This window comes from Petromyzon marinus, chromosome 47 (assembly GCF_048934315.1).
Source record: "Petromyzon marinus isolate PM22_M1 ecotype Great Lakes invasive population chromosome 47, UKy_Petmar_22M1.pri1.0, whole genome shotgun sequence".
In the NCBI taxonomy this organism is placed as follows: Eukaryota; Metazoa; Chordata; class Hyperoartia; order Petromyzontiformes; family Petromyzontidae; genus Petromyzon; species Petromyzon marinus.
The window spans coordinates 4182198-4208674 of NC_133713.1; the positions used below are offsets into that span (position 1 = coordinate 4182198).

The following is a 26477-nucleotide window of genomic DNA, read 5'->3' on the forward strand; positions in this document are numbered from 1 at the left end:
GTGACGCGCGCGACGGTGACGCGCACCGCCTGCGGCCATTCCGCTGACAGGCCGACAACGCGTTCCCCTCCGTGCCACGTGTGAAACAGAGGGCACCGGGAGGATGGAGCAGTTTGCCTGCAGGTTCAAGACTCCGGAGCAAGCGAGAATCTTCCTGGTGACGGTGCACGATTGCCAGGAGCGGCTGAAGACTCAGTGTCAAGCGGCGGACGCCCCCCCCGGCGCTACAACGGAAGACGCCCCCCTGGAGGTGTCCAGTGAGACCAACCCCACGGTGTTCCTCGACGTGGCGGCCGACGACGAGCCGCTGGGACGGATCTCCATCGAGCTCTTCGCCAACGTCGTGCCACGCACTGCCGAGAACTTCCGAGCGCTGTGCACGCATGAGCACGGCTTCGGATACCGCAACTCCACCATCCACAGGGTCATCCCCGGTTTTATGTGCCAGGTGAACATGCTGGGAGATGGGGGTTTGTGCGACAAATGTGATTTCCTGCTCAAATGGCTGATGATGAAGGTGCTCATCCCCTGTTTTATGGCCCTGAGCCAGTGGTAGAAATTCCACATTCCCATGGGAGGGGGTAGATATCCATATGCCAACTTTGGGTGCCACCATGGCGAAATGTTAAATATCTCGCCCACTTACAGGATGTCTCATTAAACTAATCAAATTTGATCGAAAACACCCTCAAATCGCTCGCCAGCATTTTAAAGCGTGGCCGCGAGAACCCTCCGTACAAAATGTTTTCGGCCGTGAACCATCCCCCTGCGCCTTTTCTGCCGGCAGGGTGGAGACTTCACGAACCACAACGGCACCGGCGGCCGCTCCATCTACGAGAAGCCGTTCGAGGACGAGAGCTTCAAGATTCTGCACTCGCGCGCCGGCATCCTATCCATGGCCAACTCGGGCCGCAACACCAACACGTCACAGTTCTTTATCACGCTGCGTGCCACCTCGCACCTCGATCACAAGCACGTGGCTTTCGGCGCCGTGCGGTCCGGCATGAGCATCGTGCGCGCCATGGAGGAGCTCGGCTCTCAGTCGGGCAACACCACCAAGAAGATCGTCGTCACGGACAGCGGGGAGGTCGCGCGTGACCCCTGAGGGTCTCGTCGCGTGACACCCAGTTGACAGCGCGTGAACTTGCTGTCTCGCTCTCGTCTGTAGAACCTCTTATTTAAAATAAGTTTCCTGCAAATGTCGCGGGCTGCACCCCAGCACCCACCACCGTAACGGAACAAGTGAGATCGCTGCGCCTTGTATTTCCTGCTGCTCGTGTGGCTGCAGATGTTTCACTGAAGGCAAACGTGTTATCAGCGCACCAAGTTATATCGTGTTAGTTGGCTACAATATTTCGGGACTCAAAAGGATGCAGAGAATAGGGTTGTGCCTAAACGCTAAGAAGTTAAATCCACCACTGTGAATTACCTAGTTTTTTTCGCTGGCGATGAATATTTGAGCAGAGCCGGCTAACCGCCGAGGTGACCATGACCCTGAGAGCCGTTCTTTGAGCAGCTGGGTCGTACAGCTCTGTGTGCGGTGGGACATTAAAAAAGCTCCCGAGTAAATTTGCTAAAGTTCAGAAGTGATGAAAGGTAGAAGCCTTGAAGCTCCTCATTAACACGAGCAGGGTGCACTGCTGTCATGTTTTCCTTGTCTGCCCTGCAATTCCTGTTGTCCCAAAGTCTTTAGCTCGATTTGTAGCGTTGATTAAAATTGAAATTTAATATTTTGGTAAATCAAAAATGAGGTTTGTGCTTCTGGCATGTTCATTGTGGAAATATGGGAACTGGTTGTGAGCTCCTGAGCGCTTTGTGTGCAATTTCCTTCATCGGCTCGGCTGCACACATCAGTGGTGACTTGCGCCCTTTGTAGTAATTAGTGGAATCCATGGAAGCACAACGATGTGTTGATGAACATAATTGATTTTCGGTGTGCTCGTTTTTTGGCGTTTCGATATGTTTATGTGAAAGCCTTGTTTTTTCTCAGTTGTGCCAGAGGTAATGGAGGGAGTAGGTGCCCCTGTGCTTGTGATGGTGGCGATGACGGGAGACTTGGAGCTGCTCTCGCGGCCATGACGCTGCGGGGGCGACGTGGTAGGACGAGCGTGCCCGGGTCCATCGCCTGTTGTGCCGGCAGCGCCAGCATTGGGCCTGAAACCACGAGGGGTGTCGGCCGTGCGGGGTTTGTCTCTGTTGAGTTACGTGCGTGATCCTAGCTCGACGTCGACCCCTCCATGTGGTCCGTGCCTCTGGATATCCGTGGACAAAAATATCGCGTTCCTTCAGCTGTGGCTGCATGTGAATGCCCGGACATCCATTGGTCACGGATGCATGACCTAAACAGAGGAGTGAAAGTCACTGTTGTCCCTCCCCAAATATTGCGCTGCCCGTGCAGGCTCGGCCGCTGTGTCGAGATTTGCGCAAACTGGGATGAGTTCAAGGCACGTGCCTGGCCGTGAGCACCCAGTGGTGCTGCGCTCAAGTGGAAACGCACCGAGCAGCGCTCGGTGGAGGAACGAACGCACCCCATCACACCCTTCAAATACGGCGGCACACTCCATTGAAGCTGCTATGCCTGCTAGATAGCGTAAACCACGTTAGATCCTTTGATGCTGTTAAATTTACACTTACGCAATTTAATGTGACGTAAATGACAATGTAAAATATGCGTGCCCTCCCCCCCATGAGGCTTTGGATTATGGGGGTTGAGAGGACACCGATCTGTTTGAATTTGGCAGTGAAGTTGGTGTCGCGCGTGCACCGAAATTACCATGCACGCACGGCTTATCTTTATTCACAGACTACCTCTCGCTGCGTCCTAGTTGACACGGAACTCCAGTGTGTCCAATGCTAGCAGGTTTGGCGGCTTTGACTGGGCAGAGCGTTCGTACGTCTGCGCATTTGGCTGTTGAGTGTTTTGATATTTAGTAAGGAATAAAGCCGATATTGCTAGTTTGTGTGGATGTGGAGGAGTGTTCAGCCCACTTGGGATACGGTCGAGCAGCATGTAGGGGGCGTAAGGCTGGAGAGGGGGTCCTGGTGCCTGCATTCTTTGTTCAGACTCCCTGGTCTGAGAGAGGAGGTGGCCATGCCACAATTATGTGGATGTCCTGGGATACCTTGGGGGGGGGGGGGTGGGGAGGACCCGGAATTACCTGCGAGGATCCTGGAGAGAACCTCGCATAACATTCACATATAACATGTCTATTCGATGCTCCCAATGTCTGTGCTCCATCCCTTCGATCTGCACTCGCCGGCAGTGAAGTATGGTCAAATAAACCCAACGACCCACACAGCATGGGGAGGCTCTCTGCCAGCAGCCACGGAGAAAGATTAATTGGGGAGTTTTGTCTTTCATGGTATCTTGTCCATACAAACTATTTTCATTACAAGGGAGTATAACTCATTATCCCTCGCCTTGTAACGAGATTTCACTGCATTTCGATGCCTGCCGTGGAGACGGAGCAATGTAATCGGCTAGTGTGAAGGAACTGGGTGCATTTTTGCATTGCGAGATCGTGAGAGGTTTAGGTTTTTTTTGGCTCGGGTAAAACCCATTGAGCAGTATGTGCTCACTTGATGAGAGGGGCCTGATTACCCCTACAACACTGGTTACAGCAACAACTAAAACATGAAAATAATCCAAAACTACACGGTCAAGTTCTAATTGGCAAGGTCGTGCATCATCAACAGGGTCCAAATAAAATATACAAGGCTAATATAACACATCACATACACAAAGTGCAACTTCGTCTGCAACACGAGCAACCGAATGCACGCACACTTGAAAGAAAATATGAACATGGCGGCGGGAGACCTTCATCCAGCAGTGGAATGACCAAGGCTGCTGATGTGAAATTTGGGAATTTGATTTGAGCCAAAACCAAATTTTTCAAGTTTTGCAGTCTTGAGAAGGGCATTCGCTAATGACGACTTAACAGATGAGTGAGGTGGGTGCACGCGCGTCGTAACGTGCGTGCTGTTCGCATGTCGCTTGACATCCTGGACACGCAGACGACACGTCTCGCGTCAAGGAATTTTCGAGGTGAAATATATTTTCACATTTGTTAATGTAACCATATATACGCATTCTGCTGCCAATTATAGTCTCCCCGTTTAACACGTAAGCTGTTGTGGTTGCACGGCCGCAGAGCAACTCCCCCCTGGCCCCCACACCGAGCACACACCCGCAGCGCGCGCACGTAGTAGTGTCCCTGCGGGAGATTGCCTGGCACGACGGGTTTTCATCTGAAAGGTCCCTCGGAGAAAAGTCCCGCGGTTTCCCGGTGCCAGGAGATTGGCCCGACCCTCGCGGGACAGGTCACATTGCGGTGCCCCCGAGTTGGCTTAAAATTGTATGGGCGCACAAAGGTTCACTGGGCCAGCCGCAATGAGTCATACACGACATCGGGGAGAGGGCTGGGGTGAATTATTAAGCGAGCAGAGCAGGCCATGAGGTCAGGGGATCGCAGTGCCACGACCTCCCCCGGCCCCAGAGCTAATACACACTAGCAGGGTATGTATTTGCCAGCCGGACGTCCTTCCAGATGAAACAGGATGAAATAAAATAAAAATAAATCACATCATTTGATGATTGCTTGTGTTGCAATCGAAACGTGATTTATTTTATACCTACCTGACTTTACCGAAAGAACCAGAGAGTATGGATTCCTGCAGTCACGAAAGCTTCAAATCGAGATTAAATAGGATGAGTCAGAAATGTATTAGTACGGGTAGACAGACAATAGGTCGAAGAAGTAACCGTCGCAACGCTCCATGTAAGGGAAGGAAAATGAGCGAAAATCACGAGTGGCCACGCGGGATAACGTAACCCTGGATTTTTTAAGTAAAAAGGGGGCATAAAAAGGGGAGCCTGAAACCGTTCAGATTAGATCTCATCTTCAACCTCTTGGCCGCCAAGACCATCTTCCTACCGTCCTGCCTTCTTGAGCCGCTCGCAGCATTCGTTAGTACAAGCCGCGAGGTACGTGAGAGTGCGTGTGAGTATTTGGGGACTTGGGTAGCAGTAGGCTAGGCTTTAGCTCGCAGAATATTCCCTCCGGGCAGTGCGGGGTTTGCGCCGCGAATAAAAATTAGCACAGAGCATCGGTGTGGTGTCTGATTTATGTGTGGAGCGGCTACGGTGGGAAACGCGCTGCGAGGGTGAACGCGGAGCCGCAGCATGAGCACGCGTAGAGGTAATGGCTCACCAGTGTGGGCGCGAGTATGCCTCTGCGTGCTCTGTTCGCATTAGCTGTGGGGTGTGCGCGCGTTAGGAGATAATCACCCGTAGGTGCGAGAGCGTTCGTGCCCGTGTTAATAGCTGCGGTATGCACAAACGTTCGTTGAGGTAATCGCTCGCAGGTGTGGGTGCTAGCGAGCCGCTGTCTGCTGTGTTGGCGTTGGCTGTGGTGTGCGTTGGCGCGGGGGGTTTACTCCGTGCGGCGGTGAGCACAGCTGTACAGCTATGTCCCTCAGAGAGGGCGTTAGCGCGGGAGGCCCGATCACTTGGTCAGCGGGGGGCCCGGCGGGAACCGACCGACGTGGTGGAGGAGGGAGCGGGAGGGGCGTACATCGCGCCCCACCTGCCTACCGAGGATGCGACCAAATATGCATACTATAAATGTGTCGTTAAACCCGCCACCAGCCGACAGATACAATTAGGCTTTGTCATGAGTAACGAATTGGCATGTGTTGTTTACGTGACAAACAATAATTGGCTCTGTCGGAGGGTGGTGGGTTTAACGACACATTTACGTGATCTAACCCAAAAAACCTCGGATATGGTCTACCTATAATCCATGAATAAGACTATTATGTCACTGAAGGTTCGACTGCAGTGACAGCTTCTGCACCACTGCCAACAGCAGCCAGGCGTTCCGGCGGTAGAGCGAGCGGCTCGCAAGGTTCGGGAGTTCGTGTCCTGATTGTGAGTTCCGAATCAGAATATTTATATTAATTAGGCAAGCACCCTCCCTGTCGAGTTTCCACTCCTCCCTCAAGACCCCCACCTCTGCTCGCTGGCCCAATGGCGGAGCCAGGATTTTCAGGTAGGGGGCAACCCCTCCAGCAATGAAAAATGATAGGAGTTGTTAGTAAGGACTTGTCCCTTGCTTTTTATTCGAGGCGTGTGCGGCGATGGCGCAGTCATCGATCGAGGGTCGAATTTGAACCGCGTTATGTGATCGGCATCACGCTCGCTGAAGATGAATGCCTTCAGGGAAGTCGTGTACTGTATACGCAACTGCGCACAATTCTGAATCACGTATAACTGCTTTGCCGTTACTTATTGCCAATTATAGACTCAGACTATTATCCTATCATCTCATACAGTCCCTGGCAAGTAATAATATGCTACACAGTAGCAGTAGGGGTCGCAAAATGCCGATGTATTACTAATAAACCCAAATGATCCGATCGAAATTAGGGATTTCGATCGGATCATTGAGGGGGCACGTGCCACCCCCCCCCCCCCACTGGCTCCGCTAGTGCCCTGGCCCAGACTTCCCTCCATCCCTCAGCACCCCCATAATTCCCGTACCCACTAACATCCCTCCCCATACTTTATCCCTATTTACCGTATCACCTTTAGCTACCCTCATTGTGCCACTCCTAAACATTGTAAAGCGCATTGGATAAAGGCGTTATATGAATATAACATACTGCAGGAGGAATCCAATGAGCTATAAAGCAATTTTTTTCACAAATGTCCAGTAGGGGATCGTGGGAACGTTACAACAACAAATACAGAAACCCAATAGGAGTGCAATGCACAGGATCGGGAAGATAAATCACTAAAACATTTTCAAATTAAACTCAAGTGTAGTTAGCCCAACTGAGTCGCAGACGTTATCTTGGGAACAACACTTTATTACACATTAACACGCAACACAACACGATCTACACTCGGGTCTCGAATGCCCATCTAACCACGCTACGGCAGAACTAGACACGTTTCACTATCCCGGTCTGGACCACAAACGGGGTCCCGGACCGCGTGGCTTGAGACTTCTTCTCCCCGACGTAGATCTTCTAAACACCAGCACACGAAGAACCTCAAGCTCCTCACGGGGCCCTCGTTATATGCCCCCCGGGGCTGGCTCCGCCCTCCGCCCTCCGCCCCGCCCACCTTCCAGGTCTCTCGGGCTCCTTCTCGAAGGTTCCCGAGAGCTCCTTTGGACCACGTGACCGCCCCACGGCCGCCGTCCACCGGTGGCCCCCCTCCACTATCATCCGGTCACGTGACAGCAGGTCAACCAGCGTATCATGCCCCAAGGTAACACTGCACGCGGTCCCTCTGCGCTAACCAGCGCTAACCCAAGCCCCGCTAGGGCTGGTACTACATCCCGTAACCCGGGCTGCCCGTAATGACACCACACTACTGGCCGTGGCTTCCCAAGCCTCGGCACCATACAGTGACAAGCACAATCACTACACAAGTATCATCCCTCTCTCTGGAGGTGGCTAAAATAAGTACGATTTTGGGAAGTCAACAAGGGACGAGACTGTCTGGAGGACAGCGCTGGAGTGAGAAAAGCCACGCTTAGATCACGACCTTTAAGCTGTGTTGTGGCCGAAACGTCGTGATTTTTTGTTACTTTATTTTCACCTACGTGACTTTACCCAATAGAACCAAAGAGTATGGATCCTAGCAGTCACGAAAGATTTAAATCTAGAAAAGTCAACAAGGTTTGTCCTATGGTGAGACTCGCCCCACCATAGGAACGTGGAATTCTCCCCCCCCCCCCCCCCCACCAAATGCCTCGATGCCCCCGTATTTTAAACAGCAGCAACATCGCTGACGGAGCCGGCACCATGGACAGCGAATCGGTCGCTCCCCGAGCAACAAGAGGAAGCCAATAATCAATCTCGATTTGAAGTTTTCGTGACTGCAGGGATCCAAAAATCGATTGGATTTGGGATCGATTTTAAACATTTTCTACGCTTGGATCGATTCTGGATGTCGTCATCGCTCCCCACAATACATTGCGCGCTTTTCCCGCCTCCCACCCCGCGAGGCGACGAAAGGGCCAGGAGGGTGCGCGTCTCTCGTCGTCTCTTCTCACCTCGTTAACTGGCCGCCGCCACCACCACCTCGTCGTCGTCGGCCACCGTCACTCCTCCGCCAGCCAGAAGCGAAGCGGTGCCGCTGCGTCGCGCTGGGCTCGGGCGACGGCTTCTGCTGTGAGAGGTGAGAGGGGGACGAGCGTGCGGAGGCCGACTCGGCAAGGCGCCATTTTGTTGTTGGGTGTCAAAAGGAGCGGGCGGCCTCCATCTCCTCGTCACGGAGAGGGGCTCGCCACCTCGTTAAGGAGGGATAGAGCGAGAGGCTCGCCACCTCGTTAAGGAGAGATAGAGCGAGAGGGGCTCGCCCACCTCGTTAAGGAGAGAGAGCGAGAGGCTCGCCACATCGGCACAAAGAGAGAAGCTCGCCACCTCGTTAAGGAGAGATAGAGCGAGAGGCTCGCCACCTCGTTAAGGAGAGATAGAGCGAGAGGCTCGCCACCTCGTTAAGGAGAGATAGAGCGAGAGGCTCGCCACATAGGCACAAAGAGAAGCTCGCCACCTCGTAAAGGAGAGATAGAGAGGCTCGCCACCTCAGTTTTCATAGTTCCATTTATTTGGTATAGCCCCGTGAGCCATTCGGCTCTTGAATCGGGTCCAACAGCAGCAAACAAAAAAACAAAAACATGAACAAGGAAACATGTTAAAGTGACTGTGCAAACAGAAAATCCAGGAAAAAACATCAAAATATTCCTGAAAAAGCACCGTACACCAACGCTGTGTGCAAAATATCCCAGTGGGATGCAAGTCAAACAACAACAAGAAAACTTAGATTAAGGCCATCAGTCTTAACTCCGTACTACAATAAACAAAAACCTCGTCAAGGAGAGAGAGGGTTGTCAAGGAGAGATGGAGCGAGAGGCTCGTCAAGGAGAGATAGAGAGCCTCGCCACCTCGTCAAGGAGAGATAGAGAGCCTCGCCACCTCGTCAAGGAGAGATAGAGAGGGTTGTCAAGGAGAGATGGAGCGAGAGGCTCGCCACCTCGTCAAGGAGAGATAGAGAGGTTTGTCAAGGAGAGATGGAGCGAGAGGCTCGCCACCTCGTCAAGTAGAGATAGAGAGGCTCGCCACCTCGTTAAGGAGAGATGGAGAGGTTTGTCAAGGAGAGATGGAGCGAGAGGCTCGTCACAAAGAGAGAAGCTCGCCACCTCGTCACGGGGTGTGCGGTCTCGGGTTGGGTTTGTGTCGCGTCCATACGTCGCGAGGCGCCCGCGTTACCCATCAGCAGCGTCTCCACAAGTGCAACGTCGCCACCCCCAACCTCGTTACCTTCTCGCTTAGCTATCACGTTACTTCGTTACCTCGCTCAGTCGCGTTACATCGGCAATCACGTTACTTCGCTCATTTATCACGTTGCCTCGGTCATCTCGTTACCTCGCTCAGTAATCACGTTACTTAGTTGCCGCCTCGCTCAGTAATCTGACCTCGCTCAGTAATCGCGTTACTTCGTTACCTCGTTAAATTCTCGCTCCCGTCGCGTTACCTCGCTACAACGTCGCTCCTTAATGGCGTTGCACGTTACACCACCATTGTTACGTCGCTACTCAATCTCGTTACGTCCTCGTTAGCCTTATAAAACTCCTTACCTCATTGACTCGTTATCCCTCGTCAACTTAGTGACCACGCGTCTCGTTAACTCATTACCGCCTATTTTCTCAACCTCATTACCTCATTAGCGAGCGCAGGGATGGGGACAGTGGCACGTGCTTCCCGAATTGCCGGCTTTGTGAAAGATTGGGGTCATTCTTGCGTCATCGTTAGGGTAGGGGCCATTATCGTGGTCAAGGGTTTCTTTAATCTTAGGTTTTGTAACAGTTTTTTCTGCAAACGATTTTTAAAAGTTCGAGTCAACTTTCGTTACAGGATATGTTAAGCCTGGTCACGCAAGAGTGTAAATTGGACTAACGTGTACTGTCTTCTGGTGTCTTGAGTTCTCATCTTGAACACTTAATTTGGGTCATTATTAGCGCTAGAATTATACTGGTAGGAAACGTAGTGGACTGGAAGCCCAACCGGAATTAATTCACAGGAGACAGGCGATTATACACTGCACTTTCTGGTGCGACCTCTTTTACAGTGCACTTTCTGGCGTCGTTTTATAATTCTGCTCACTTTTCATTTTGCTTTCTTCTGCGCACGACCCTAACAAATTTGTCTTAAATATCCGTACATCATTACTTCAGAATTACTTCAAAATTTCCTACCAGCCCACTCCGCATGAATGTGTTTGTATTTTTCGTCGAAAAACGTCAATTATTTCCTTCTCCAATGAGAATTGATTTATCATTTTCTATTTACAGCCCTGAAATAGTGGTGATAATTTCCTATGACAGGGGCAAGTCCGTCATTTCTTGCCTACAAAGTGAAACTTATGTTATTGACCCCTGTGGGATGATGGGATGAGTCTCCCCCCAACCCGGATTTTAACACACAACCTTCCAATTGCGAGCTATTACTCTACTGCCGAGCCACCAGGTCCCGTAGGTCATGAATGTCGTTATGATTACAAGTCGTCTCGTAATATTCATTGGAGTAGTTCATCTGATGAATTTCAGATTCACCGTGCTGGGCTCCATGCTGAATGTGAACCTGGCCGCAGAGAACTGCGTGTTACAAGACTTTTGACGCTCCTGGGGAGGAGTCCTGGGTTATCCTTGACCCCGAGAACAGGGACCCTTCAGCGCAAGATATGGGATTGACCGCTCTTGCTTAACTCAATGACTAACATATTAAACCAACAATAAATGTGTCCATAAGAGATCAAATCTACAACATTTACATTCTGCCGCTCCAATACCACCAGTGTGCTGTACTAGTAACGAATTTGCATGGTCTGTTTACATGACAAACCTTACTACTTTACTAATTTGCTGTGTCGGTTGGTGGTGGTTTTAACGCCACATTTATGTTTACGCGATCTCACCAAAAAAACCTATATTATGGATGATATTGGTCTCGAAAGCCTTTGTGTTAAATAAATGTGTCCATTCCCCAAATCATAACAATTTAAGTATCCGTATAGTATAAAGCTCAACAGGCACACTTGCTGAGACACAGGTGGAAGGATCTTCCAGAGACTCAAATGTGCCCCCAGTCTCAATGTATTGAAATCTCTCATGCGCACTACATCTATAACTGCTACAGCTTGAACTCGTTCAGTATGTACCGGCAATGTGCACCATATGCATTTGTGTAACTTGGTGTCATATTCATTGTATAAATACCTTGCTGTGTATGCATTACATGTGCAGTGCCGTGTATAGTGTCTCTGTGGTGTAGTGCCAGTACCTAGAGAAGGGCGGTACTGGAGGTGTGGAGTCTGAAGCACCAGGATGAGTACGGAACGGAAGGGCCTCTAGGGGGCATAGTTCGGGTGATAGCGAGAGAGAGGTCGGGTGAGGACATGGTAGTCTGGGTGAACCCGAGAAGGCACGTGACCAGATGAGGTAGTAACGAGGGCCAAAGAGGAGGTGAGAGGGACACGTGATGTGAGCCCAGAGTCTCCGAGAAGGATCTGCAAGGGTGCGTGGCCAAGGGTGGAGCCTGGCCATGCTGCAGCCCATTAAGGCCAAGTCCCAAGAGCGATCTTGGCTGGCAGTCTCTTGGAATGGAATCCACCGGCTACGTCTTCGGGCCTCGCGCACGGCATCTTGGACCAGGCAGGGAGTTAGCTGACCTGGTCCGAGTATATCGTTATCCCGTTGAGTGGTTACGTAGCGAACCGTTGTGGTCACCACCCTAAGTCATTATCCCGTCGAGTGGTTATGTAGTTACGCATGGTGGTTACCACTCTATTGTTATCCCGTCAAGTGGTTATATGGTTACCCCGTTGTATTAAGAATAAACGTGTTGCCTCCAAGTTCGAGTGTACGCCTCTGTGAAACCCACTACACATGTAAAATACGTATTATTACGTGTTTAGTATGTGTCAATACCCTGGACACCCCTGAAAATTAGATGCGCTGCCACAAGATATTAGCCAAGTGAAATATTTGAACAAAGTACTTTGTTCAGTGTTGCGAACGCATGCTTGAGTAACACTTCCCTGCGTCCCTGCTGTGTGCTGCTCATCTCTAGGCTTTCAAAAAACCAGGAATGGGGGAGGCAGATCCAGGAAAGCTCTTTGTTGGAGGCCTGAACATTGACACCACCGAGAAGGCTTTGGAAGCGACCTTCTCCAAATATGGAAGAGTTGCAGACGGTAGTATTACACCCAGCACGGATGAACACTTAAGTAGTTTAATAATTCTGTTGAAGTAAAGTTTTGCTTGTGGTACCTTCATTCTCCACTGGAATGTAATTTTGAAGACATGCCTGAGTGATCATGCAAAGACCCATCTCTAATGGACCCTCTTCAATTATTTTTGCATTTACTGTTATATTAAGCAATTAATCTGTATACAAAGTTGATTCACTTACAAAAATAACTTTGTAGCAAACCTCACTTTTGTGACAACACATTCATGGTGTGTACACAACCGAGGGTGAACCTTGCTATCTCTGCTCCCGTTGTCTTTCGCTCAGTTCTGCTGATGAAGGACCGCGAGACGAATTTGTCTCGGGGGTTTGCATTCGTCACCTTCGCCAACCCGGAAGATGCCAAGGAAGCTGAGAGAGACGCCAATGGAAAGGTAGGGGGACGCATGGGAACGATATCATCACCCCTCGCTTCAGTTAAACGTGTTAAGTAAGTTCCTGCTCGGATGAGCATTGAGGCGGTGCTCTTCTCCTGTTTGCATTTTTTGAGGTAGTGGTGTAAAATTCCTACGGCGGAGATCTCTCCAATTGGAGACTACTGTTCACTTCCCACAAAGCGGTATAATCATTCGATCAATCCCTCCCAGATGATGGGTTGAGTCAACTCCCAACCATAATATGTATTTACAACCTGCTTATTGCAAGCCATTCTCTAACCACTGAACCAACTTGCCTCAGTCTGACTCTAAACAACCGTATCAACATTATGCTCGGTACTTGCGAGCAGCACTCGCACGCATTTAGTCCGATTTGGAGAGAAAAAACGATACTGAATGTGTGAGCAGTGGCTTGCCCCTCTGTCAGCTGTTTGAGTTGTGCTTTTTAAGCAAATGTTTCTGATCTCTTGAGCTTGGTTCCCTGAGGTTGTTGATGCAGTAAAGGTGGCATGGGTGTGGCTGCAGGTGCTGGAAGGGCGCGCGATGCGAGTGGACCAGGCCACCAAGCCATCGTTTGAGAGCTTCCCGGGCGGAGGCCGCTACGGCTTCTCCCGCGGGCCCCCCAGAGGTACGACCACTGAGTGTCCTGCCCAGTTTGTGGTGTTCCCACCACTAACCGTGTACTAAGCAGTACTTTCTGTCGCACTGAAGTACAGGAATCGCTCCAAATCCATTTCCATGTTTCTCCAACTGAATTTACTATGAACAAGAATGGTTTAAAAAAGGTTATTTATCTGAGACAACTTTAATTACAGGAATTTATTTTCATTTCATGTTCACTCATGTTTGTGTACTGTTCTCGATTTCTTCGTCACGGTGCCCACCGCCCTGAACGCAATTACGCTTGCCTCGTGCAGGTGGCTCCACCAGAGGGCCCCCCATGAAGCGTGGACCCCTGGATCGGGGGGACGGGCCTCCTGCCAAACGGCCGATGACCATGGCTGGTGGACCTCCCCGTGGTGGCGGCCGCGGAGGCTTCAGAGGTAACGCCCTGCTGCCCTCGTTCGTGCGCGTGTGAGCGCGGCGGTGGCGATTTGTAATGGAAGTAGAGATGTTGGCACCGTGTGAAGATGTGCTATGGCTGGGGACGGATGTTCTCGGGGCAGTTTAATTCGCACCTCCCGGTTAGCGCGGTTGGCAACGTACGGCATGAAAGAAGTTCTGCGTACGTACGTAACAAGACGGGGCCACGACTCGTTTCAGGGCCGGGCCCACGCGACATGGATGGCTACGGTGGGCCTCCGCGCAGAGAGATGATGCCGCGGCGAGATGACTACGTGCCCAGGGATGAATACTACAGTAGCAAAGACAAGTGGGTGCACGCGTCCACACCACACTCACAGGGGAGGAATGTTTCCTTATAATAAAAACCGAAGACCTTGCTGACCACTTTTTAAAGGCATATTGTGCATGTTGGAATCCAGAATACCTGAAGAAAGCTGCAGGCCAGAGGATAACTCTCAAAGTTCTTCATCGACAGCTTCACAAGCCCACATGCTTTACTGCCATCTCCTGGTTACCTTCGAGTCCAACGGGTTTGGAAGTGATCCACCAACCCTTGACGTCACGTTTGTGAATTGAAGTAGGGTCGTGAATCGATTACAGGAATCGTTTATGAATCCCAAAGTTACACATAATGAAATCCAGTACATTTTTCATAATGATTGAACCGTTTGGCACGCACGAACATTAGAACCATCCGGATCGTTCAAATTTGGTCCGTTGGTGGCGGCCGTTTTAAGTCGCCATCTTTTGCATAGATGCACTCAGGAGTGGAATTTTATTGTAATCTTTATTTATTATGATGTGTGCGCTAAAATCGGCCATTCACAACACGAAAGCAAAGTAGAGATCACTCGTTGGCAGTTGCCGCTGCTTCCACCCGTGTCTAAGCGGGGTCCGTGTGTGTGCACAGCTACGCACGCCGAGACTACGGGGGCTCGCGTGACGGGCGAGACTACCCCCCGCCCCCTCCCAAGGAGTACCGCCCGCCCCCGGGCCGCGACGACTACCACGGGCCCAGCTCGCGCGCGTACGGGTACGACCCAGGCTCCCTCCGCACTTCCCGCTCGCCAGGGCCTGCATCCAGGTTAACTTGAGAATTAAGGAGCCGCCTAATTGCGACTGCTGTGAAGTGCAAATCACTGCTGGCATCGCTGATCGGTGCCATTGCACAACACAAACTACTTACTGGCATCATTGTGGACAGTACAAGTAACAAACACTTTGTGCTGTGTGGGCCACAGTGTAGCAATGCACTTGCTGAATTGTTCTATGAAATACTAGTCCACACACACTTGTACCGTTATGCCGTGGGAGTGGTGACATTGTGTGCTCTGACATCCCAGGGAGCGAGACATCTACGGCAGCGGTGGCCGAGACCACATGCGCGAATATCCTGGCGAGCGGCCAGGCGCTGGCTCCTACCGCGACGGCTATGCGGGTTACGGTAAGCCTTGTGCAGGGACGGCCGGGTTGCGTTTATGCTGATGTGCCGAACTGTTGAACGAAACTGAAACTCTTGTGAAGATAATTGAAGACATAATATGAAATATTCGATACCTCGAAACTTTGGGTTGGGCCTTGCAAATTAATTTGAAGCCGACGAGTAAAAACTTGAAAATGAAAATTACCCCAGCAAATCCTGCAATTCATCTGGGTGAATTAAACAACAATGGCAACGGCTGTTAAGTCTTCGGGCCTTGTGAGCTTAAAGGCAGCCATCCAAAACCACTGATTTGACCGACCAGGCAATCTCACAAGCCACGTATCAACAATTGAAACAAATGTTCAACGTGCAAAGTGCCGACGAGTTCATCATAGCACTCAAAGAAAATAGTGCCACGAACGTCCAAGCTAATTGCCAGGTGTGAACATGCTGGTTTACATGCAATGGCTGTCATAGCATATAAAGAGAATATTCAGTCTGTAAAAAAACATTCCAACACTTTACAGACATTGGGGTTGTAGTGAAAAAATGCAACAAACCAACAATGCCTCTGAACGTACCTGTGTTAAATTTTCTTAACGTGTTGACCAAAAATGCCGATGAAACTTGTGAAGATGACGATGTGGGGAGCACCCCTCTGCTTTTAGTCAAGAGAACATAAGTGGATGATTCTGGCAATTAAGAGTAATCTATGAGCTGTGTGCGATAAACAGGTTTAATTGTGGAGGAAAAAAATTGAAAATGCTGCACCAAAGAAAAATACGCACAATGGAAATGGAATTTGGAAACCACCTAATGAATGAAAGAGCCATACCTGGCGATAATGAGATGACCTCTGAAAAAAATGTCCATGAAGCCAACCCTATTCACTTTATCCCAAGTATCTCCTTGTATACCTTACAATGTCCAGCAAACGACAAATTGGAAGAGTGATGACCACCTGGGATCTGTGCTGATGTCAAGCTGAATTCTGAAGTGATGCTTTAATGTTTCAGTGAGCGGTGCGAGGGCAAGCGCCCGTGCAGTGCAAGTGAATCATTGCTGTGACCTGACGGTTGACCCCACAGGAAGCTCGCGGGGAGGCCCGCCTCCCTCTTACGGGGGCGGCAGTGGCGGGGGCGGCCGATACGACGATTACGGCCCTAGCTCGCGTGACCCCTATGCGCCCGGGAGCACCCGCGAATACCCTGGCGGGCGCGCCACCAACGACGGATACGGCCTGGGTCGTAGCGGAGATAGGATGGGGCGCGCCGAGCGGGGACCCCCGCCTCCCCCCATCGAAAGAAGCTATGCCCCCCGCGACTCGTATGGAAGCTCTTCCCGCGGCCCCCCACGCGATTCGTTTGGCGGCGGTGGCGGCGTCCCGCCACCCCGAGATTCTTATGGTGCCTCATCCGCGTACCGTGGAGCGCCTCGCGACGCGTACGGTGGATCGGCCCGCGGCCCCCCGCCGCGCGACGTGTACGCCGGCGCGCCCCCCCGTGACATTTACTCCGGCTCCAGCCGAGGGCCCCCTAGAGTCTCCGAACACCGTGGGGAGGGCCGCAACCGATACTGATTTAAGATTTTAGCGAGGAGTTGGCGCTCGCTGTCAGGTGTCGTGTTAGTAATCCCACCAACGTCTGAACTTTTTGGCAACCATCCGCTATTTGTGCCGTCCCAGCACTCCCTACTGATCCTACACTTTTCAGAGTTTTTACAGAGCCCCCTCGATGTTAAGAATGCATTTGCCTCAGTTTGGTTTGGCCCTTTTAAAATCGTGTACTTACTGTTTTTGAAGAAAAAAAATCCAATTTTGCAGCGTTTCCTCCTGTGAAACATTTGGCATATTGAGATACAGTTGACATTGGGAGATATGAAACGGACAACTTTAATTCATAATGCTAATGACAGAATTTGTTATTTTATTTTTTAAAGATTGGAGCAGGCACACTCCCAATCTAGACATTTGTGACGATCGTTGTTCGAAACTGCTTCATTGAGAATTTGTATTTTGTTGGTTTCTTTTAAAAGCTCAATAAATATGCTTAAAGCTAAGCTGTGATTATCGTGAAAAGTGAATCATGACAGTCTGGAAGCCTCAAGTCCCTTTCACCATCCAACAATCTGAAATTGTGCTGAAAAATCCTTGAAATGGGCCCAGTCGGATGCTGCAGTCTGTACCATGGTACCGGGATATAAGCGTCCCACAACCGAGCTGGACCACCTGCAAAGTTGGCATGAAATGCACAACGTGAAATTGACAGCTCCACCGATTCAATGCAGACAGTCTTGCAGGGTTTGCATTGGTTAACTGTGAAGGGGGTTCAGTCTTCTAAGCAGTTCCCTGGAGTGATTGTAACGACAAAAATGAGGTGTGCAAACTAAAACGCTGAAACCCGAAAATAAACCGCCTCGACATTAAAATTACCTGAATCTGATGATAACAGAAGAACCCGTGATTGATTGATATGTAACAGGATGGTCGATAATTTCAAAGATGCTGAAGAGTCTAATTTGTGTTGCGGAAAATCAAACGTGTGAAAACCTCCGATACGACAGCGGTGCCTCCGGACACCGAGCCGTGTCGTCTCAAGTGGAATCTCTGCTGGGCAGCTTGTTTTTTGGGCACCTGAGTGGAGGGAATTGCAATAACAATGTAGTCGGGGCTCCTCGCGCACGGTGAAGATAACGCGACATGAAGCGTCGCGTGAACAGGGGGCTCGATGGGAAAGGGGACCGCGATCCTCGCAACTCGAAGCTCCTGACAACAACGTTTCACAAAACGCCTCCCTTGTAAAGCACGTCGTTGACATGATATTTAATGCAGACTTAGCAATTGCTGGCAGCTGAAAACCTGCACACCTAAACGTTTTTTTATACATTCACATTTTTCTGGAGTGGCATGTAGGCAAGTCCTGCTCATCACAGCCGTACACTGACACCACTAAGCATGTTAAAGTTAATTTCTCAATTGTAATTTTCAAGACAAAAGATTCCCAAATTAAAATCTATCAAAACAAGGTATTTAGATGAATGTCACATTCTCACAAACAATTTATTTTTAACGGCATTTGATTACATTTCTCAATATTCAAAGAAAAAGAAATGACGGAAGTGTGAAAACGCTCATTACAAACACATTCTTGAGCGACTCAAAACCACCGAGTATTGGAATTCTGAACAACCTTTGAAATAGGGAAACGACAACCTGGAAAGAGGCTCTAATTGTGCACCTTGTGATTTATACGAATGGAATTCATGAAAAAAACACAATTGAATGTTTTTCCAATGATATCGCCGCACGAAGATTTACTAGAGTGGTGCTTGGTGCAGCAGGCTGTGCAAGTTAGACACCTTTAAGACAAGTGGTCCAGCATCTGAAAGCGCTGCCTGGCATCACTGCAAACTTAGAGATCCATGTGTTGAATAATATGAAATAGAACACAAATGTGCTCTGCAGTCAACAAGAGGCGGTGAGTTCCTATAAATGAGAATTGAGATGATGCTCACCTGTTTTACAGCCCTGCAGAATTAGTGGTGTAAATTCCACGTTCATATGACGGGTCATTCAATCCTTAGGGGACAACCACTGTTGTCTTCCCCACAAAGTAATACTGATTTGATCCTGGAGAGATTAAGGGCCAAGTCAATCTGCAACCAGGAACTCGCAAGCCTTCACGTTGGAAGCCACCCACTCTTCCTCTGAGCCACCTGGCTGCAATATGAATGCAACTCAAGAGTGCACTTAGGTCATGTCGAGCAAGAGCAAAATATCGCGCGTGTGTGTGTGCAAGGGTTCCAAGGAAATGGTTTCTCTCTTGTCAGTCTACTCGCATAGTTGTCCATAGGCACCTGATGCGTGCTGCAATGCGCACTTGATATCGCTGATGGCGTGTAGTCCTGTCTAATTTAAGAATGTGCCGGGAAACGTGACCCTCTGTCATCGTGATGGCAATTGGCTACGGCAGGTGTATGATTGGTCCAAAAAGTCGATTTTTTGCCACTGCTTCTCCCTTTGAATCGAGCCTGATGAGGGCTGCACATGAATAAGGTTCCGGTGCTGTATTATCGATACAGCCAACCTCTTACTGCTAGCACCTTTATAATTAATCCAGTCTAAAACTAAAAATATTAAAATCAATAATCACAAATAACTGCATTAAAAACTAGCCAATGAATAATAGCAATTCACACAACTTAAAAAAAACCTAACCAATAAATAATCATTCACGCAACAAGGACGATTTTTATACCAACGCACACAATACATTCTCCTTGAACTACAGGTTGTAGTATGGGAAGGCTGGCTGCTTGGCCTTTAGTCGTGAGTATCTCTTTGAGATGAGCTCCAAATGTCCATAACGCCATTCTCTCACGCAGCACTAGTGTCCCCCTCTCGCGCACACGGATTTCTACGCCAGCGCTGCATCAGTTGTCGAATCTTGACGGTCTTCCAAGTTCCAAAAGGGAAGAGGACACATTTTTGGTTCCAAGATTTGGAATGATCTTGGATTGGAGTCTACTCTATTTCATTCCAAAAATCAAATAGATTCCCAAAACTGAAATGTTGACGAAATCAGGATTAGATTATTCTGGGATCGACTTCCTATGCCGAATTAAAAAAAAAACCTCTGACTGTTCACCCTGTGCCATTTGTGCGGGGATGTATCTCAGTGGGAGTGCTGTAAGCCCGCAGTGCTTCTCAATCTCTTTCATTGCCGTGGCACACCTGGGACTTGGGCACACTTGTGGCACTCTGTTGTGAGGCACAATTGAAATCGGCCCTTATTGCCGGCTCTCAATAAGTAATCTTCATGGGATGTCTCCAGGATGAAATAAACAAAAGTCATTTTGCAATTAAATGATGCATCACACATTTCTATTGCATATTTAACAATTGACGTGATTGTTAATTTTCCATTAAGTGGAATATTGGTATCAACAGCACTACTTACAGCTCTGCTTGCTTCTCATTTTAACACCCGAAATTGTTAACCACTGTATTCTTACATAAGCTGCTGACGATAGGATCAAGAGTCCCTCAAAGCATGAGAATGGCTGCAACTAAAATATTTTTTTTACACCTTGTCACAAGAAGAGGTTGAGCTGCCAAACACCTTGTGAGAACAACCGTCAATGTTGACAATACCAACAACGCTTAGATCTACTGCCGTGTGTACATCGGCATCTCGGCTGCAAACAACACGGCTGATCGACTCAACGCTCACACAATACCTATGCTGTCGTCCGGAGTGAAACCTCAACCATCTTGAGGTATGCTAACAGTGGACCGTCTTCAATGTGGCGCCAGCATCGATGTGGTGAAGTCGGGAAAGTGACATTGATTTTCAGAGCAGAAGAGGCCGATGTTGAGCGTAGCCCTCCACGTCTTACCTGGCCGCACAAGTCAACCTAACCGGCGCTTTGAGAAGCAGCAAACGCTGGACTCGACTGACACGACAAGAACGAACAGAGGTTGCGCGGACGTGGCTTGAGCCCTCCAAAGTAAGTGTCTGCATGTCTGCTGCAAAGAACGACTAAGCAATAGATGGGTGGAATTTCATAGCTTGAGTGCCTAATGTCGTTTGCAAGTAGTGATGCTGTGGTACAGATTAATGTGTTGCATATGAAGATGTGGAACAGAATGTGATACAAGTTAGAATTCTTCCAAAGAAACTACTCGTGGTCTGTGATTCAATCTTGTGTTTGTCTGAATGACTGATGTTGAATAATATTCTGAAGAAAGTTGACCAGATTTAATAGATTGTGCCCCTGACCACAAAATCGGAAGACTTGTTCTGAGTGTTCCATTCCTGAATGTCGGTGTCACCTGCATCTACGATAACCTTACACAGGAGAAATACATTACTGGTACCTTAAGTATTGATAACTTATAACTGGGATAAGTTGAGCTGAAGCACAGAACAGAGCTGTGGAGCTGGCTTCATACGGTGCCACAGTAGTTGCAAAGTCAAACGAATCAACTGAACCAACTACTACCACGTTGTGGTACGTGGCGTAATTTGCAGGTAGCGTTTTGTTGCTCGAGAGGCTGTTGTCAGTCTCGCTGAGTGTAGGTTTGCTATCCTAAGCCACAAATTGTGGGTTGCCTAAAAGTTGATGGACAGTTTCTTCAAGTATTGGTTGTTCAGATTATAATTTTATTAGGTGACAGGTGACATAGCTGCAACGAAGGCGATAATAAAATGATGAAGAGATGAAACTTGTTTTCAATGGAGACCTGGGTATAGACGAGGGACGCCATAACAAATTCAAACGTCAGAACAAATGTGAACAATGAAGTGCAAATTAACGTTCTAAAATTAGGTACAATGTAAAGATGTATCAAAAGGATTTGAATTAAGAAGACAATTTTAAAGGACAGTATTTTATGGATAAAATGGAACGTGCATTCAAACGATAACTGAACTTTCAACATGTGCAAGTAAGGAATACAAGAGCTTATCGAAGACTGGGCTGGAATAGATTTTAAAATGAACACATGCATTTTGTTCCGTTTGCGAGGAGCGTCAAGCGTTAAATTTAATCTAGATTTTAGCATTCACTTTATATAGTGGAATACAAATGTTTAAGCATGTTTCTAGTGTGGGTTTGCTTGCGGTTTTAGAAAAAATGGTTGACCTGGTTAATAAATACATTGTGAATGTCTTGAAGGAATTGTTTGATTAATTCCAGCGTTTTGTTTTAGTTCATAATGGTGGACAGCATTTCTCAACAACCTCATAAGGACTACATGGGGGAAACTGGGTCCAAACTCTATTGCTCAATTTGGATTATATGTTGTCAAGCATTGCTACCCGACTAGAAAACTCATGCCCAATTGCAGGCCAGGTGTCTTCAGTCACCTTTGTGCCACACAGGGACTGCTTGCCCACGGGGGGGGTTCCCCTTTCCATCGTGCTGAGATGTGGCATGATTGCAAAGCACTCTTGAGTCCCACCGTGAACGGCGCGACGTCGAAAAAACATCCGTGTCGCATCTGTAATTTGTGCTCAATTGTAAACCATATCGAGGGAATTGGCATGGAGGTGATCGTAACATGTGGGCGTTTAGTAATAACAAAATCGTGGTTTGTCGATATGAAACGGCAGATTTTGTTTGTAAATGGAAATATCCAGCAGCGGATTGACCGTGACTAGATAAGTTGACCGTAACCTCAAACGATGTCAACAAGTAGCTTGGTCAAACGGACAACATTGGCCAGATTTGGAGTGGCGCACAATATAATAATTGGTTTGCCTTAATTGCCTTTGAAGTGCTGTTGAGTGTTAATTTGATGTTCTTTTGCAGGTTGAAATGCCGAAAATTATTCCTTTTGAATTAAATGTAATTTGGGCAACAATGGATGCTGACAAGCAGGGTTGGCCTCAACACAGGTAATTGGTGTCAAACTGCAGTGCATTGAGTTTGAAGCTCAACCTCTTTTCATTTTTGCCTGGTTAATGTTGCATATGCAACACTACATATGTATGTTTAATGTCTTTCCCACCGTACGTATCCAACCGTGCTAATCGGAGGTGCGGGGGCAGAACAAACTTAAGCATACACATCAAATGTGTAGCATTGCATCAGTTCATCAATTTAAATACATTCTTACACCCAAGATACTGTAGTATACTGTGCATGCAAGCATTGATTGTTTATGATGTAAACACTGAATGAGCATTTGAATAAAATTGAGTTGCCAAATCTTTTAATGTGTGCACTCACCAAGGAGGAGTTAATTGTCCCATGCCTAGTGTCTGGTAAGAATGAACATGTCATTCATTGGTCATGTGAGTGGTTGTGTTTTCTGCTACAGGATGTTTGGAGAGTTGAAGGACCGCAGCCCCAGGATCAACTGGTGGAATTGCCTCTTCTTCCGGAGGGACGCATGAACAGGGCGGAGTGGCAGACTCCTTCATAACCATCTGCTGTTACCCTTGTGCTCCTCGCAGAGTCAACTAGCGACTAGGCTCGAAAAGTTAAACGTTATACCCGTGTCCTCCATGCATCCACATTGATTGAGAAAATGTTTGTGTGCAAATAAACGGTTGTAAATATCATGTTGTCGTTGTTGCCCTTGTACAATCGCACTTGCAAGATGTTTGGGCGTGCTAAACGGACACGAGGTCGCCTGCCGTCGTGTGTGGGAAATTTTCGTCACAGCCACGGATTGCCGAGGGGGGTGCAATGGTTCAGCTTCATTTTTCAAGTTTCATTTATTTGGAATGACCCTGAGCAATTCGGCTCTTGATTCGGGTGCAACCGCAACGAACAATAAAATTACAAGATACATTGAAAATTTATTTTACTCAAATTTAAACATCCCCTACAAAAACAATAAAATCTTCCAGAAAAAGCACCATTTGTTTATGCTGAGTACAAAAATGCCAAAATTCCTATGTTGATGTTTGATCACAATACAATTTCGATTAAAATGTTTAGTCCTAACTCAGTAATTTTGTCAGCTTGTCTCTGGAGAGGCGCTACCCAGGGATGCAGTGGAGAGCAAAACTCAAGCCCAATTGACCGGATCCACACTAACGCTGGATCCCTATTGACGCGATCCACACTAAAGCTGGATCCCTATAAACCCGATCCGCACTAACGCTGCAGCCCTATCGATCCGATCGACACGAACGCTGGAGATCTAAAGACCCGATCCACATGCTGTTTGCTTGAGAATCGCTTTACCTTGCGGTGGGTGACTTGATCTCTGTATGACGGTGTGAATGGCTGCTTTGTGGCCACTGGTGAGGTGACTAGGTGTTAGGGTGCCTGATCATTGGCTACTGTGTGATGCAGTCGCTATTTGCTGTGTGATTTATTGCATTCAGTTTCATTTATTTTGGTATAGCCCTGTGAGACATTCGGCTCTTGAATCGGGTGCAACCGCAACAAGCAAAAACATGAACAAGAAAACATCTTAAAGTGACTATGTGACTGTGCAAACAGAAAATCCAGGAAAAACACAGCAAAATATTCCTGAAAAAGCACCGTACACCAACGCTGTGCAAAAATCCTAGTGGGATGCAAGTCAAACAACAACAACCACAAGACAATTTAGATTAAGGCCATCAGTCTAACTCCGTACTACAACAAACATGGCCAAACCAAAAAAAACTTTTCGAAATAAAAATAAAGCCATAAATGCAATGTAACAGCGATCATAGGGACTGTGACCGAATTTTCACAATAAACGACAACTTGTACCACCAAACCCTGCAGCCATAGCCGGCTGCATGAGTCACTCCACAACAGTCGGGAGTATCAAATTTTTCAATGCACCTTTAAGATCAGCACACTAAATCAAAAATACATTATACTTTGCAGCGGTCATCCGGAGCGAAACATTTTATATTTTAGGCCACTGAATAGTAGTGATGATTGGCTGGGTGATGGGGCAATGGTTGCCATGTGATAAGTGTGACGGGTTGCTAGGATAACAGTTGCAAGGTGTGATAACTGGTTGCTATGTGATGGGTGGCTAGTTGCTAGGTGATGGGTGACTGGTTGCTAGGTGACAGGATAAGCGGCCATCACATGGCGCTGCAATGTGAATGTGGAGGACGCGAATGCGGAGCCGAGCGCGCGTGGGCGCCAGGAGGCGCGAATCTGACGACAGCGAAACGGAACCCGACTGGCGTCCAGAGCTCGCGAACAACGGCGACTCCCGGGGAAGAGAGAGAGACGAGGTGGGTGAGGAGAGGTGAGGTGGGTGAGGAGAGGTGAGGAGGATGAGGAGAGGTGAGGAGGATGAGGAGAGGTGAGGTGGGTGAGGAGAGACGAGGTGGGTGAGGAGAGGTGAGGTGAGACGAGGTGGGTGAGGAGAGACGAGGTGGGTGAGGAGAGGTGAGGTGGGTGAGGAGAAACGAGGTGGGTGAGGAGAGGAGAGGTGAGGTGAGACGAGGTGGGTGAGGAGAGGTGAGGTGAGTGAGGAGAGGTGAGGTGAGACGAGGTGGGTGAGGAGAGGTGAGGTGGATGAGGAGAGACGAGGTGGGTGAGGAGAGACGAGGTGGGTGAGGAGAGACGAGGTGGGTGAGGTGGGTGAGGAGAGACGAGGTGGGTGAGGAGAGGTGAGGGTGAGGAGAGACGAGGTGTGTGAGGAGAGGTGAGGAGGGTGAGGAGAGACGAGGTGGGTGAGGAGAGGTGAGGTGAGACGAGGTGGGTGAGGAGAGACGAGGTGGGTGAGGAGAGACGAGGTGGGTGAGGAGAGGTGAGGTGGGTGAGGAGAGACGAGGTGGGTGAGGAGAGGCGAGGTGGGTGAGGAGAGACGAGGTGGGTGAGGAGAGACGGGGTGGGTGAGGAGAGGTGAGGAGAGACGAGGTGGGTGAGGTGAGACGAGGTGGGTGAGGTGAGACGAGGTGGGTGAGGAGAGGTGAGGTGGGTGAGGAGAGGTGAGGAGAGACGGGGTAGGTGAGGAGAGACGAGACGGGGTGGGTGAGGAGAGACGGGGTGGGTGAGGAGAGACGAGGTGGGTGAGGAGAGACGAGGTGGGTGAGGAGAGGTGAGGAGAGACGAGGTGGGTGAGAAGTGAGGGGAGACGAGGTGGGTTAGACAAAGTGGGTGGGGAGAGACGAGGTGAGGAGAGACGAGGTGAGGAGAGACGAAGTGAGGAGAGACGAGGTGAGGAGAGACGAGGTGAGGAGAGACGAGGTGAGGTGAGACGAGGTGGGGAGAAACAATGGGAGCAGTTACGAGGTGGGGAGAGACGAGGTGACGAGAGCGCAGGTGACGAGCAGAGAGATTAGGTGAGAACATACGATAGAGAGGTGAGCAGGGGAAAGAAAGAGGTGACAAAGAGGTCGGATATAGAGGACGAGGAGGTGAAGTGAGGAGGGGATAAGGTGCGTTGGGAAGAGGCAAGGTGACGAGTGTAGAAGAGGTGGCTAGTGGAGAAGAGACGAGGTGGAGAGGGGAGGAAAACCGAGAGGAGAGACAATAGAAAGAACAAAACCGGGCCACGGAATCGCCTCTCGCCAGGTCCGGGTGAGCGACTTCATTAACAACAACAACAACCACCACCCTCTCTCTCTCTCACCATCGTGCTGTTATCGCCATCACGACCCTCGCAATATTACCACCACCATCATCATCACCATCGCAACGACCCTCTTCACTCTCGACTGTGTCCCGTGTGGTAATTCGCTGCTTAATGCGGTACAGAGGCGTGCGCCGGCTTGGATAGATTCATTCCACGCACAGCGTTGGGGTTTTTTTGTTGTTGTTTAGCCCGCGCGTATCGGCTTCGCTGCTCGCGTGTTTATTCTATAGACTGTAGA

At 49.1% G+C, this 26477-nt stretch overlaps 3 protein-coding genes across 14 annotated transcripts in view; all 3 read left to right on the forward strand.

The window, feature by feature from the left end:
• Nucleotides 1–2958, forward strand: part of LOC116952562 (E3 SUMO-protein ligase RanBP2) — a 41962-nt gene extending 39004 nt beyond the window's left edge. For all 4 annotated transcript variants that reach the window (XM_076074300.1, XM_076074302.1, XM_032972018.2 and 1 more), the window contains 2 exons: nt 90–448; nt 788–2958. In XM_076074300.1, the coding sequence (XP_075930415.1) occupies nt 90–448; nt 788–1105 (677 nt within the window). In that variant the 3' untranslated portion in view covers nt 1106–2958. The remainder of the gene's footprint in view (nt 1–89; nt 449–787) is intronic.
• A 5021-nt stretch (nt 2959–7979) lies between these two features.
• Nucleotides 7980–23258, forward strand: LOC116952608 (RNA binding motif protein, X-linked-like-1). 2 transcript variants are annotated; one of them, XM_076074304.1, is made up of 10 exons: nt 7980–8194; nt 12145–12268; nt 12592–12698; nt 13227–13329; nt 13619–13744; nt 13965–14073; nt 14677–14850; nt 15110–15210; nt 16278–22589; nt 23015–23258. In XM_076074304.1, the coding sequence occupies exons 2-9, from the start codon at nt 12163–12165 to the stop codon at nt 16766–16768; spliced, it is 1317 nt and encodes a 438-aa protein (XP_075930419.1). In that variant the 5' UTR covers nt 7980–8194; nt 12145–12162; the 3' UTR covers nt 16769–22589; nt 23015–23258. The 2 variants fall into 2 exon arrangements, with proteins under 2 accessions (XP_075930419.1, XP_075930420.1); XM_076074305.1 differs by having other exon boundaries at nt 14677–14799.
• Nucleotides 23259–24592: 1334 nt separating this feature from the next.
• LOC116952595 (rho guanine nucleotide exchange factor 7-like) overlaps nt 24593–26477 on the forward strand; it is a 33534-nt gene continuing 31649 nt past the window's right edge. For 3 of the 8 annotated variants that reach the window (XM_032972092.2, XM_032972099.2, XM_076074303.1), the window contains exon 1: nt 25727–26184. Coding sequence is in view for 1 of the 8 variants with exons in the window: in XM_032972082.2 (XP_032827973.1) it covers nt 24697–24904 (208 nt within the window). In the remaining 7 variants the exon portion in view is untranslated. Of the gene's footprint in view, nt 24905–25726; nt 26185–26477 lie in introns of those variants that run through there. The other 5 variants (XM_032972090.2, XM_032972096.2, XM_032972102.2 and 2 more) reach the window with 4 other exon arrangements.